Source organism: Arachis hypogaea, chromosome 8 (genome assembly GCF_003086295.3).
Source record: "Arachis hypogaea cultivar Tifrunner chromosome 8, arahy.Tifrunner.gnm2.J5K5, whole genome shotgun sequence".
Lineage (NCBI taxonomy): Eukaryota > Viridiplantae > Streptophyta > Magnoliopsida > Fabales > Fabaceae > Arachis > Arachis hypogaea.
Window position 1 is genome coordinate 45,652,463 of NC_092043.1, and position 12,648 is coordinate 45,665,110.

Sequence of the window (12,648 nt, forward strand, 5' to 3'; positions counted from 1 at the left end):
AAATTTTATATTTATATATTTTTTAAAAATTTATTTAAATATTGCCATAAAATTTTAAATTAAATAAATAAAATATTTGTTAAATATAATTTTTTTATTATTTATAAAAAATATAATATTTATTAATTTTTTTATCGTACTTTTATTTAGTGACTATTTTATTAATAATATTTTTTAAAAATTTTGTTGTCAACTGCTCAACTTTTTGGATAGGAATTGATAGTTAAGCTTTTTGTAATTCTAAAAAGTGCATCCATTGGCTAAGATGTGTCCACGTATAACGAAACATAAGGTGGCCACGTGTCATAGCCATCCCTCCTTTCCTTCTGCAAAACCAAACCAAACCATTAACGAAACGTAGCTTCACATGGCCGTTCCCTTCTTCAAAACAACATTTGTTCCATCTCTTTCCGCTAGAACCACCACTCGCATCACTCCTTCAAAGTCCACAATAGCCTTCATTCGCTTCCTCACATTCTCAACAATGAACTCATCGCCATCGATCTACCGCGTGCCAGACCTAGGTGCAAACGATATGGACCGTGTGGCAGACCACACTTTCCGAACCTACAATGCAAATGTGGCCAAGAGAAGTGGTAAAGGGACGGCAATTGTGTGGTTCAGAAATGATCTGAGGGTCTTAGACAATGAAGTTCTCTACAAAGCGTGGCTCTCTTCGGAAACTCTCTTACCCGTTTTCTGTGTTGATCCTCGCCTCTTTTCCACCACTTACCACTTTGGTTTTCCCAAAACTGGAGGTATATATCTTACAATCTTTTTTATTTTTGTTTTCTTGATTACTTGTTGCTTTTTTTGGATTTAATATAGGATTTGATTTTGATTCACCGTGAGTGAAAAATAACTATTTCTTGTTCATCCAAATTAGTAGAAAATAATTTAAGAACGGGAGAAAAAATAGTATTATTCACACATATTATATAGGTGTGTTATGTTAAATTATGGACCCACAAATCTACAGTCCTACACTCTTACCAGTATTTTTAATATTATTATACCACTCGGTGTCCTGACAATTATCTCGAAAAGACAACAAAGCTCTAAAGAAAAAAAAAAAAAACACCCAACCGACCCTGATCTTTTTTTTGGGACTGAGCCAAAAAAATAACATTGACTTTTTTTTTTGGCACAAGGCTAATCAGTCCCATAAAAATAAAGTTCAGGAACCGAATTTGATATTTTTTTTGTCAAGGTCTCGTTGTCTTTTAAGGTAATTATAAGAGATTGTTTTGGATTTTTTCTCTATTATTATTATTATTATTATTATTATTATTATTATTATTATTAGCACTACAACAGGTTGTTATTATTATTATTATTATTATTATTATGGTGGAAATTTTTTCTATTAAATAAAAAAAAATTATTTTACAAAAAAAAAATCTAACTTTATATGGTAGAATCCAACTTTTTCCCAAGCTTTTTCTTGGTGTTAGGGTGCACCATTCCTACTATACCATGGTTGCCTGTATGCATGTGTTATTGACAATTAAACAAATAATAACTTTGAATATATGATTTCATTTTATTTTTATTTATGAATTTTCAAGAGTATGTCTTCTTAAAAACACTAATGTAAAAGTACAAAAATTTCAAATCATTTTTAAATAGGGTTTATTCCTATGTACTCTTGTGTATTTTTGCATTCAAAACAGATAAAAAAAAGTAAATGCAAAATGCAATCTGCGTTTTATTTCAAAAAAAATTTTTAAACAAAATGCAACCTGCGTTTTGTGTTGTTCAAAAACGAAAAAAAAGAAAAGGGTAAAAAAATAAAACGCAAATTACAATTTGCACTGACATCATAGCAGTGTAAATACTGTATAAACATCCATTGTAACACCAATATTTTTTCCATATCTAAACAAATGAGTCCCAAATTAGCCACCAATGAAAAATAACCAGCTACTATATATTGTTTAATGTATTTTGTATTTAAACTTATCTGAATGACTGATTTGACGGCTGATTTCTTGTGCATAGGTAACATGGTTGAATATTTTCAATGCATAAAAATTAAACTCTAATTAATTTGTTAGCAACAATAGCTGCATGCATCCATTACTCGTATGACTTTCTGTGTTTTTTTTTTCCTTTTAAAATAACGAAACTATGGGATACACTGATATTGCAATAATTCTAGAGGATAGAGTATTTCTGGTTACTTTCACTTTGAAGCATATTTAAATAACTTGGTTCTGTCATTTTATCTTCATTTGCAGGAATACATACTTGTAATATAATCTCCAAAAGTAGTGAATTGCTTACTAAAATGAACTATGTCTAAGAGATTATTGAATGTGCATTTTTGTTATTATAATACTATATAATAAAGTGGCTGCTATAAACTACAATGATGTTATGTCAGTTAAATGATGAATAATTTGACTTTCTAGAATATAAGATTGACATATTGGAACAAAGATTAGCCATATGCATTTTTCATATGGATTGAATATGCGAGGACATAGTATCACAAATTGAGGCTGTAGATGTTAGAATATGAGCAGGGAATGTTGAATCAGCATTTAAATTTGCTTACTATTCTGTTTTTGTTGTGGTATGGTTTATTGGCAGCATTGAGAGCTCAATTTTTCGTCGAATGCTTGGCCGACTTGAGGAAGAACTTGACAAAATTTGGACTTAATTTGCTTATACAACACGGAAAGCCTGAAGATATTCTTCCTTCTCTAGCTAAAGCTTTCAAAGCTCATACAGTGAGTTTTTAAAGTACAAATACCTGTTCAATAATTATTTCAAATTAGGGAATTTCAATATTTTTTTGTTGGATCTATAGGGCTGATTAATGAATAGTATAATATTGTTAGGTGTATGCCCAGAAAGAAACCTGCAGTGAGGAGCTGAATGTTGAAAGATTAGTCAGCAAAGGTCTTCGACAAGTAGCAATGCCATCCGGGGAATCCAGTAGTTCAACGAATTCAAACAACTTCCCCAAGTTACAATTGATTTGGGGTACCACCTTGTACCACATAGACGACCTTCCTTTTGATGCCGGTAGTTTGCCAGACGTGTATACTCAATTTCGTAAGGCATGATGCTGCCAATGACAATTTGTTTCGAGAGTTATAGATATAACCGATAAGAATCGGGTAATCGGCTTTTAGTACTACTTATGATGATATCAAAACTTGCAGACTGTCGAGGCGAAGTGTTCGATACGTCCGTGCATCAAACTTCCTGTGTTGCTTGGACCTCCTCCACTTGTTGAGGATTGGGGGTGTGTTCCTTCATTAGAGAAGCTGGGACTTAGCTCACAGAATGTAGGTTTTTCCATACATTTTTTATGACTTCACTTACAAGAAACTCGAGTATTTTTAACTGATAGACAATGAAACTATGAAAGGTTAATGAATTTGGTTATTTTATTTCTTTTTCTTCCTTTTGATATAGGTTAGCAAGGGGATGAAATTTGTAGGAGGTGAAACTGCGGCGTTGAGCAGAGTATATGAATACTTTTGGAAGAAGGTAAGAAGTTATATCAAATTGTTAATGCAAATCTATGTTATGAAATTGTTGCTCCAACTCCAAACTGATATTTCATTAGGATAGTTCTTCACTTCTTCTAGTTATGAATTTCATATAGAGAATTTATCAATAACTCTGCATGACCGGTTCAAGGGGCCAATGGAGACTATGGTCGATTCGGAAAATCTATGTTTTGTTATATTGGGTTATCTAACGCAATTGTGAGATTTCACATTTGTAGGATTTGCTAAAGGTATATAAAGAGACCAGAAATGGAATGTTAGGACCTGATTACTCCACTAAGTTCTCACCGTGGCTTGCATTTGGAAGCTTGTCTCCTCGTTTAATACATGAAGAGGTTCAAGTTGTCAATAATCTCTTTTTGTGTTTTACGTGCTAATGTCTTCTTTAAGCTAAGCTTATCCTCTTCTTTAATAGGTGAAGAGATATGAGAATGAAAGGATAGCAAATGGTTCTACATACTGGTAAGTGGTAACGTTGCATATCTCTCGTTAATGTTTGTTTCTCTATGCATTCTCTCATTGTAGTTTTCATATTGAATAACACAACTGGAATAGCACGAGACGAGAGAACAAGTAAGAAAAGTACTTAAGGAAGAGAGATTAATATTAACAGTAATGTATGTTGTAAATAAAATATCTTTCATTCTTTCTTAACTAAAATACTTACTAATCATTTTCTCAATTCATGTCAACATCTAAAACCAGAAAGTTATTTGAAACCGAAGGGGGTTATTAAACATAGTGATGGGCTGACATCTTCACCCTTCTTCTGAACCCATCTCTGTTTCACAGGGTCTTGTTCGAGTTGATATGGAGGGATTACTTCCGGTTTTTATCGGTGAAATATGGGAATTCAATTTTCTATTTAGGTAATTTGCTGAAGTCTTTTATGCCTGTGGTATTTTATAAAGTTAGGCTTCAAAAATTCTTCTACTAATGAATCATCATGCTTATAATCTGCTTTTCTTAAAGGTGGCCCTAGGAAGGTTCAGCAGAAGTGGAGCCAAGACAAGATTTTGTTTGAATCATGGAGAGACGGCCGTACCGGGTACAGCTTCTATCGACACAATGTTTCTTGATGTTGTGTGTATTGTCCTACAAACTCTAACCTGAACTTTGACCACCTCGAATTTGATATCATAAATTTGATAATATATAGGCTTTGTTAGAATCTGTTTAGTTTTAGAAAACATAGGTTTTTTGTTGGAAACATAGGTCAGTCATAGATACACTAAAGAGTTAAGACCATCTGAATTATCCAAGTGTATCATTTTTACTTAACTCTGATTTCTTTTCTTTCTTTTATTGGGCATAAACTTTTAGATATCCTTTGATTGATGCCAATATGAAAGAACTATCAACAACAGGGTTTATGTCAAACCGAGGACGGCAGGTGAGCCGGAAACCATTGTGTTTTTCTTGTAATTGGCACAATTAAATTTTTCATCCAAGATAGATGATATTAATATATTATGATATTCTCTGGGATTTTCCCCATCTTTACAACTGAACTCAAACTTGAAATTTGGTTTACCTTTTCGACAGATTGTGTGTTCATTTCTTGTTCGTGATATGGGCATAGATTGGCGAATGGGGGCAGAGTGGTTTGAGACGTGTCTTCTGGATTATGATCCATGTTCTAATTATGGAAACTGGACTTATGGCTCAGGTAAGCATATTTGAATAACTGAGCTAATTAACTATATGTGACTAACTTTGTAGAGGTTACTTTGCAAGTACCTGTAAGGTACCAAGCCAATTAAAAATTAGAGACCTAATTGTAAATGGGTGATTGTTATGGTGCCTAAAAGTGTTTATCTAACTTACAAAAAAGGGTTAAAAATCAATATTTTTGTCATAAAAAATAAGTTAAGCAAAAGTTAGACACCAAGTTATAGGTACCATAGAATTCACCTTGTAATTGAGTGAACTAGGGGCTATGGCAGGTTTTGTAACTAACTTGCCTAGGTGGAAAGTGAGCATTCTGTTATACATGGAAAATTAGGTGTTATCTGTTATACTTTTGTTAATTACTGTATATTAGTTTCTCTTAGTGTATATTAATTAGAATAATGCTACACATCCAAGACTTTTTATGAACCAAGTCTAACTAAATTAAATAATAAGACTTGGAATAATGTTAACTATAGCTAATTTTTGTTATGTTAGACCAACTTGGTTGGACTTGGTTAATAAAAAAAACTTAGGTGTGTAGCATTATTCTATTAATTATGGAATAAGAAAGTAAAATTCCATAAAAATATTAGCAAAAAGAGTCAAAACACACACACACAGAGACAAATTAGTTCTTTGATCAGAGTTCTAGCTGTTGTCAAATGTAGCTGCAGGATGGTTCATAGTTCCTGACTTCCTGAAAATAGAAAGCATTTGTATCATGCATGCATTATTATTGAGTTCATAGATTTCTATACAATGAAACTTGAAAATGATAATACATGCTTTTTCTGGTTCAGGAGTTGGGAATGATCCAAGAGAAGATCGATATTTCAGCATTCCGAAACAAGTAAGTAGCTAAAACTAGTATCAGTGTTCCATGGAAAATTTAACATTGATCCTGTAAATAGATTGAGTTGCATTTCTCTCTATCGAGTTGTAGTGTCAATATACAATCAAAACAAAGAACTATAGCTCTAAGCATGCTTCTTCAAATTCAAAAGGGCTCAACAATTTAGTAGACTGATTAAACTTTGGAACTGAAATGGCACTATTTACACCCATTTTTCAGGCACAAACATATGATCCGGAAGGAGAATACGTTGCATACTGGTTGCCACGACTGCAAACAATTCCGAAAGAGAAAAGGAACTTTCCTGGAAATTTATACATCCGTCAAATTGTGCCTCTCAAGTATGGTAGACTCCAGAATGACGGCGCAAGAAGCAGCAATGATAGAAGGAATGACAGAAGATGGAACAGGAACTAAATTCAGGGAAGATATGAAGAATGGCAGCTTCTTTCATTATTTTATCTTCCACGGGTGTAGATTAGCAAGAAATTCTTGTATGCACAGGTTAGTTGATGCCCATATATTCTCTTTAACATAACTAGAATGAGACCCGCACATCATGCGTGGGACGTTAAATTAATGATAGTATATAACAAATATTAAAAATTGTTATATTTTGTAGAATTAAATTAAATATGTGTAAACTAAAGTTAAATTTGAAAGGTGTTTTATTTAAAATAATTTGTAGTACAAAAGATTTGGACGTTGGAATTGTACAAAGTGACTTTTATATTTGGTGGTTTGATTTTTGCATTTGTTTTAGTTGATGAACTTAGTCTTCTTATGTAGTGCTCGTCCTCCTTTTTCTTTATTGGTTGTTGTTAGAGTTGTTTTTTTTTTCTTTGTCATATGTTCTTATGAAAGCATGTTCTTTATGAATTGTTGAGTTGTATGCACTTTTTATTGTGTTGTTTGTTCCATCTTTGCATGTATGTTCTTTTTTCGAAGATGTGTCTTGAATTTGTATGGTTTTCTTTCTCCTTAATCCCTTGATGGGTATGTGATTTTCGTCTGATGATATTAGTGTTGGCGAAGTTGGTTTTTATAATCAATGAATAGTTTAAATTAGAAATAAAAATGATGTCTTGGTAACAATGTATTATTGAAAATCTTCTTTGAAATTAAAATAATTTATTTTGACTTCAAATATAAGTGTGAAGTTGCACAAATTTTTCTAGAGTGTCATTAGATTTGAAGCTGTTGTGCCCAACAATTTTTTTTTCTTTGCCATCAAATAGTACAAAAATTATTTTAGCACTTTGATCTGAAATAAGTATTGGATTAGTAACTGTTGAGTCTATAGCAAAATTTTGACTTCTAATAGATATAAAGTAATATGAAATTGAACACTACTCACAATAATGCACTCGCTATATATTTTGTAAAGAGGAAAAACAATATGAAATATTTCTTCTAACTAACTCTATAAGATGATGTGAATAAGGATATTATTATTGTTATTGACTTCAATTATAATTCTCGAGACGTATATATAGTATCTCTATACTATAACTTCAACGAATAAGAATAAAATTCTCCGACAAAAAGCTCCTTACTAAACATTTTGAGTTCTCTCCTATTAAAACTCATTTATTTTACTTCCTAAAATTACTCTTATCCTTCTTTTATTCTCACAATTTCCCACCTCGGTCACAATTTGAAATCTATCCAAATTTTGGACGATCAAAGTATGGTATTCGTATTCCCATGCCTAACTTGGAACAACATTGAGCAATTTCAAACAATGTTGGAATTTGCTTCTTGACACTTTTTGTCAGCATGTGCGGGATTTTCATCTGTGTGTACTTTGACAAGAGAAATCTTGTCTTTCTCTATAACATCACGCACGAAGTGATATCTTACATCAATATGCTTGGTACGAGCATGATGAACCTGATTTTTAGCCAAAATGAACTGCACTTTGACTATTACAACTCAGATTTACACAATCTTGTTGAAACTCCAAATCATCTAGAAGATCTCTTAGCCACAATGCTTCTTTCACCCCTTCTGCTACTGCCATGTACTCAGTCTCTGTAGTAGATGGTGCTACTGTAGCTTGTAACATTGATTGCCAACTAACTGGAGCACCTTGTATTTTATATACATAACCGGTCATAGAACGTCTTCTGTCTAGATCACAAGCATAATCAGAATCAACAAAGTTGCTAATTTGACATGATTTTTCACTAAAGCATAAACTTATGTCAATGGTACCCTTCAAGTACTTTAATATCCACTTAACTGATTCTAAGTGTGCTTTACCCGAATTTGCCATGAACCTGCTAACAATACTGATTGCCTGTGAAATATTTGGGCGTGTATATACCATAACATACATTAGGCTACTGACTGCACTAGCATAAGGTACATTTTTCCTGTAAGTTTTATCTTCTGCTGTTGTGGGAGATTGTTTACCAGAGAATTTGAAATGTGGAGCCAACAATATTTCTACTGATTTAGCATTTTTCATTTCGAACCTTTCAATAACGCACTCAATGTACCCTCTCTGGCTCAAAAATAATTTTTGGCTTGATCTCTCTCTTTTAATTTTCATGCATAATATTTTTCGTGTAACACCAAATCTTTTGTTTCAAATTCTTTATCAAGTTGAACCTTTAATCTATTTATCTCCACCTTGCACTTAGAAGCAATAAGCATGTCATCCACATACAATAAAAGATAGATATAATCACCTTCAGAAAACTTATGAATGTATACACAACAATCATAATTACTTTTGGAAAAATCTTGTTTTTAACATAAAGGAATCAAATCGCTTATACCATTATCGAGGAGATTGTTTTAATCCATATAGCGATTTCTTTAAGCGACATACCTGATTTTCTTTACCCTTAACTTTGAAACCCTCAGGTTGATACATGTAAATTTTTTCCTCTAAGTCACCATGCAAGAAAGCTGTCTTTACATCTAGCTATTCCAATTTAATATCATCTTGAGCAACAAGACTCAAAAGCACCCTTATAGAAGTGTGCTTGACCACAGGAGAAAATATCTCGTTGTAATCAACACCTTATTTTTGTGCAAATCCCTTTGCTACTAACCTAGCTTTGAATCTTGTACCATCTGATTTAGTAGGATCTTCTTTTCTTTTATACACCAATTTACAATCAATTGCAGTCTTTTCCACGGGCAACGGGATCACCTCCCATGTCTTGTTCTTATGGAGAGATTGTATCTCTTCTTTCATGGCGACCAATTAACTTTTTCTATCTTTGTCTTTGATAGCAAGTTTGAAGGTGACCGACTCATCATCTTCCACCGAGAGTGCATAGTTTACCAAGTTTACCTGTCTATAATGTCTCATAGGCTTGTCTAACCCGAATTTCTGAACAAATGTATAATTCCTCTTTGGCCTAGTAGATGCCAAAGAATCCTCCTACTACTATTGTATTGCATGTGCATTTTCTCGCTAAGTCTTCTCATGATCAAGTTCATCCTTTGCATTATCTCGAGTAGCATTAGAATGCTCTACCTGAACATTATTAGAATCTATTTGTTGGTATTTAGACTCTATCTCCACCACTTGAGTATTGAAGTTTTTCCAACATCACCATCATCTGGCATCGTATCTTTAGACAAAACTATCATAGATCGTTTATCAAAGGTAATATCCCTGTTAATTACAAATTTAGAATCATTTACACTCAAAAGACGATACCCTTAAACTCCTCTTAGATACCCCAAAAATAGTCTTTTTAGCTCTATCATCAAGCTTATTATCTTTGACATGATAATAGGTTGTACATCCAAAAACTCCGAGTTTCTCGTAATCTGCATGTTCTCCTGACCACACTTTATAAGGTGTGTCTCCATCTAGAGAAGAATGTGGGGATCGGTTCACTATGTAGCAAGCTGTAGCAACCGACTCCACCCACCATTCTCTACCTAACCCAGAATTAGAGAGCATACATCGTGCCTTCTCAAGTAAGGTACGATTCAGTCGTTTAGCGATTCCATTCTGTTGTGATATTTCTAAAACTGTCCAGTGTCTCACAATGCCTTCTCGATCATAGAACTCCTTGAAAACCCCATCCGTGTACTCTATGCCATTATCTGATTGTAGAGTATTCAGCTTCTTACCTGTTCGATTGTTAACCATGGCTCTCCATCACTTAAAAGTGTCGAATACCTCATTCTTATGCTTGAAGAAGTAAATCCAAACATACATGGAATAATCGTCAACAAAAATAAAAAAATACTTAGTTCTAAACATTAGTATGCACGTAGTCTAACAACCCTCTGCTATTGTGCTTGCTTGTAGAAAACTTCACCTTATGTGTCTTTCCATACACGCAATGCTCACAAAATTTCATTTGTGGTTTCTTCATATTCTTCAGCAAATCTTGTCTACAAAGTAATGATAGACTTTTTTCTGACATATGTCCAAGCCGCATGTGTCATATTCTTGTGCAATTTGTTTGATCTCTACTTCCACCGATTCCAACTGCTAATTCACCTATGACTGTTGTCCCTAAAAGAGAATAAAGATTATCGTGACGAACTCCCTTCATCACTACCAAAGAACCACGAACAACTTTTAGTATCCCATTTTTCGTAACTATTTTGCAACTATTTTTCTCCAACAAACCTATGGAGATAAGATTTTTTCGCAAGTCTGGAATATATCTCACATCCTTTAAGAATCATGCATCTTGATTCTTATAGTATCCAACCCCACAGTTTACAAGCATGATCATTGCCCATTGAAACTGTGCCACCATTTATGCTTTGATAGGTAGTAAACCACTTCCTATTTGGGCACATATGGTGAGATGCTCCTGAATCAAGAATCCACTTATCGAAGATTTCATAAGATTGTTTTTTCACAGAGTAATAGTCTTCCTCATCATTTGAGATGTGGCTTGCTTCTTGCTTTTCTTTTGGGTTGTCACTATTCTGTTTCTTGAAAGTTATCTTCTTATTTGAACAATTTACTTTGAAATGTCCAAGCTCCCCACATTTAAAGCATGTTCTCTCTGCGTGAGGTATAGATTTTGGCCTAAACTTTTCACGCTTGTTATCTTTTCCTTTTTCATTAGTCCTTCCTCTAGCTGCAAACAATCCTTGTGCTTGATCATTATACTCTCTTTCATTTGGAGATGACATTACATTTGTAGCAACTTTACGTAGATCATCCGCTAAAAGTGATGCTCTCGTCTCATCCATGGTCAGAGTGTCACCCACCAGCATCAAGGGCGAAGCTAGACAATATTTAATAGGGGGACCAATATTTTTTTTAGTTTTTTATTTTAACAAAAAAAGTTAAAAATAACTCGATATAATTTTAATTAAAAATAACAACTAAAACTTAAAATTTACTTTTTATAAGATAACTGAACATATTGTATATTAAAATAATTAAACACAAATATCTCAAAATTAATTTCAAATATTGTAAATATAAGTTGTTACATACTTATTTTTAGAATCTTCAAATACTATTCAATTCCTTTTTTGATGTTTCCTGCAAAATTATTAAAAAAATATATTATACTTCAACCTTTATGTAAATAATTTAAATCACAACCATAACTTATGCAATAAAAAAATTAGTAACAATATTATTAGAGCTAAACTAAATTAAAATTTGCAACTTATATAGACAAGTGAGCTCGACGTTTTTTTCTTGATTCAAAGTCTTCTATTATTGAATCTGTACTGAAAGTAGCTGCAATTTCTTTCTCAATGTAAATGACTAAATTATCTGCAAGAAATTCGTCTGCCATTTTACTCTAAAGTCTTGTTTTAACAATTTTCATTGCCGAGAAAGCTCTTTCTGTTGTTACTATAGATACTGGAATAGTCAAGACATTGCGAATCAGTTTATCAACCAAATGATAACTTTTTGCATAAGCGATAAAAAAAGAACTTAGTCGAATCAACTGAATGGCCATATGATCAGGAATGATGCTTTTAATCGATATTGGTAGTAAATATTGTAACATAAAGCAAGTATCATGGGTCTTATATCCAAAACTTTTCTTTCTCCTAGATGTACACAACGTGATATATTCGAAGCACTACCATCAGGTAGCTTTGTTGTCTTCAAAACACCACAAAAAATTGACTTCTCTACAGCAGTCATAGAAAAGCATGCATTTGCCAAATTTGTTCTCTTGCCATTATTCACCTCCTTTAATTGAAGATTTTTTCAGATCCTCAAATCTTTTAAGTCATAATGAGCATTCAAATGGTCCTTTGTCTTGCCTGGAATATCTAAAAGAGTTTCGTCAAGTATGTTCTTCTCTATGTGTATGACATCTAAGTTGTGACACAACGAATTTTTGTGCCAGTAAGGTAATTCAAAGAAAATTGGTCTTTTTTTTTTCAATTCCGTGGAAAACTATTTGATGTACTTTACTTCTTCCGAAGAACATTCTCAACATTTTTTAGCATCTCAAAAATTTCTATTCCTTCTATAACAGGTGAAGGGGGTCTTAATTCCTTCTTCCCATTGACAGAAATTGTATCGGTTCTCCATGGATGATCCATGAGTAAAAAGACACGATGATCCATATAAATTGTCTTCCGACTATGTTTCAGTTGTAGATAAGAGGTATTTTTGTTGTA

General features: G+C 32.9%; 1 protein-coding gene across 1 annotated transcript; it reads left to right on the plus strand.

Annotated features, from left to right (window-relative positions):
- Positions 1 to 252: 252 nt before the first annotated feature.
- On the plus strand, positions 253 to 6,786 carry LOC112707786 (cryptochrome DASH, chloroplastic/mitochondrial). Its single transcript, XM_025759745.3, has 13 exons — positions 253 to 758; positions 2,596 to 2,735; positions 2,847 to 3,068; positions 3,174 to 3,299; positions 3,430 to 3,504; positions 3,746 to 3,862; positions 3,943 to 3,989; positions 4,320 to 4,396; positions 4,500 to 4,575; positions 4,851 to 4,920; positions 5,073 to 5,196; positions 6,002 to 6,051; positions 6,274 to 6,786. The coding sequence occupies exons 1-13, from the start codon at positions 368 to 370 to the stop codon at positions 6,469 to 6,471; spliced, it is 1,713 nt and encodes a 570-aa protein (XP_025615530.1). The 5' UTR covers positions 253 to 367; the 3' UTR covers positions 6,472 to 6,786.
- Positions 6,787 to 12,648: the final 5,862 nt, after the last annotated feature.

Bases quoted from the DNA above. Each gene is read 5' to 3' on its own strand.
- LOC112707786 (XM_025759745.3), top strand. From the start codon at position 368: ATGGCCGTTCCCTTCTTCAAAACAACATTTGTTCCATCTCTTTCCGCT. The intron at 3,505-3,745 runs GTAAGAAGTTAT...TCACATTTGTAG, and splicing joins ATGAATACTTTTGGAAGAAG to GATTTGCTAAAGGTATATAA. The intron at 5,197-6,001 runs GTAAGCATATTT...TTTCTGGTTCAG, and splicing joins AAACTGGACTTATGGCTCAG to GAGTTGGGAATGATCCAAGA.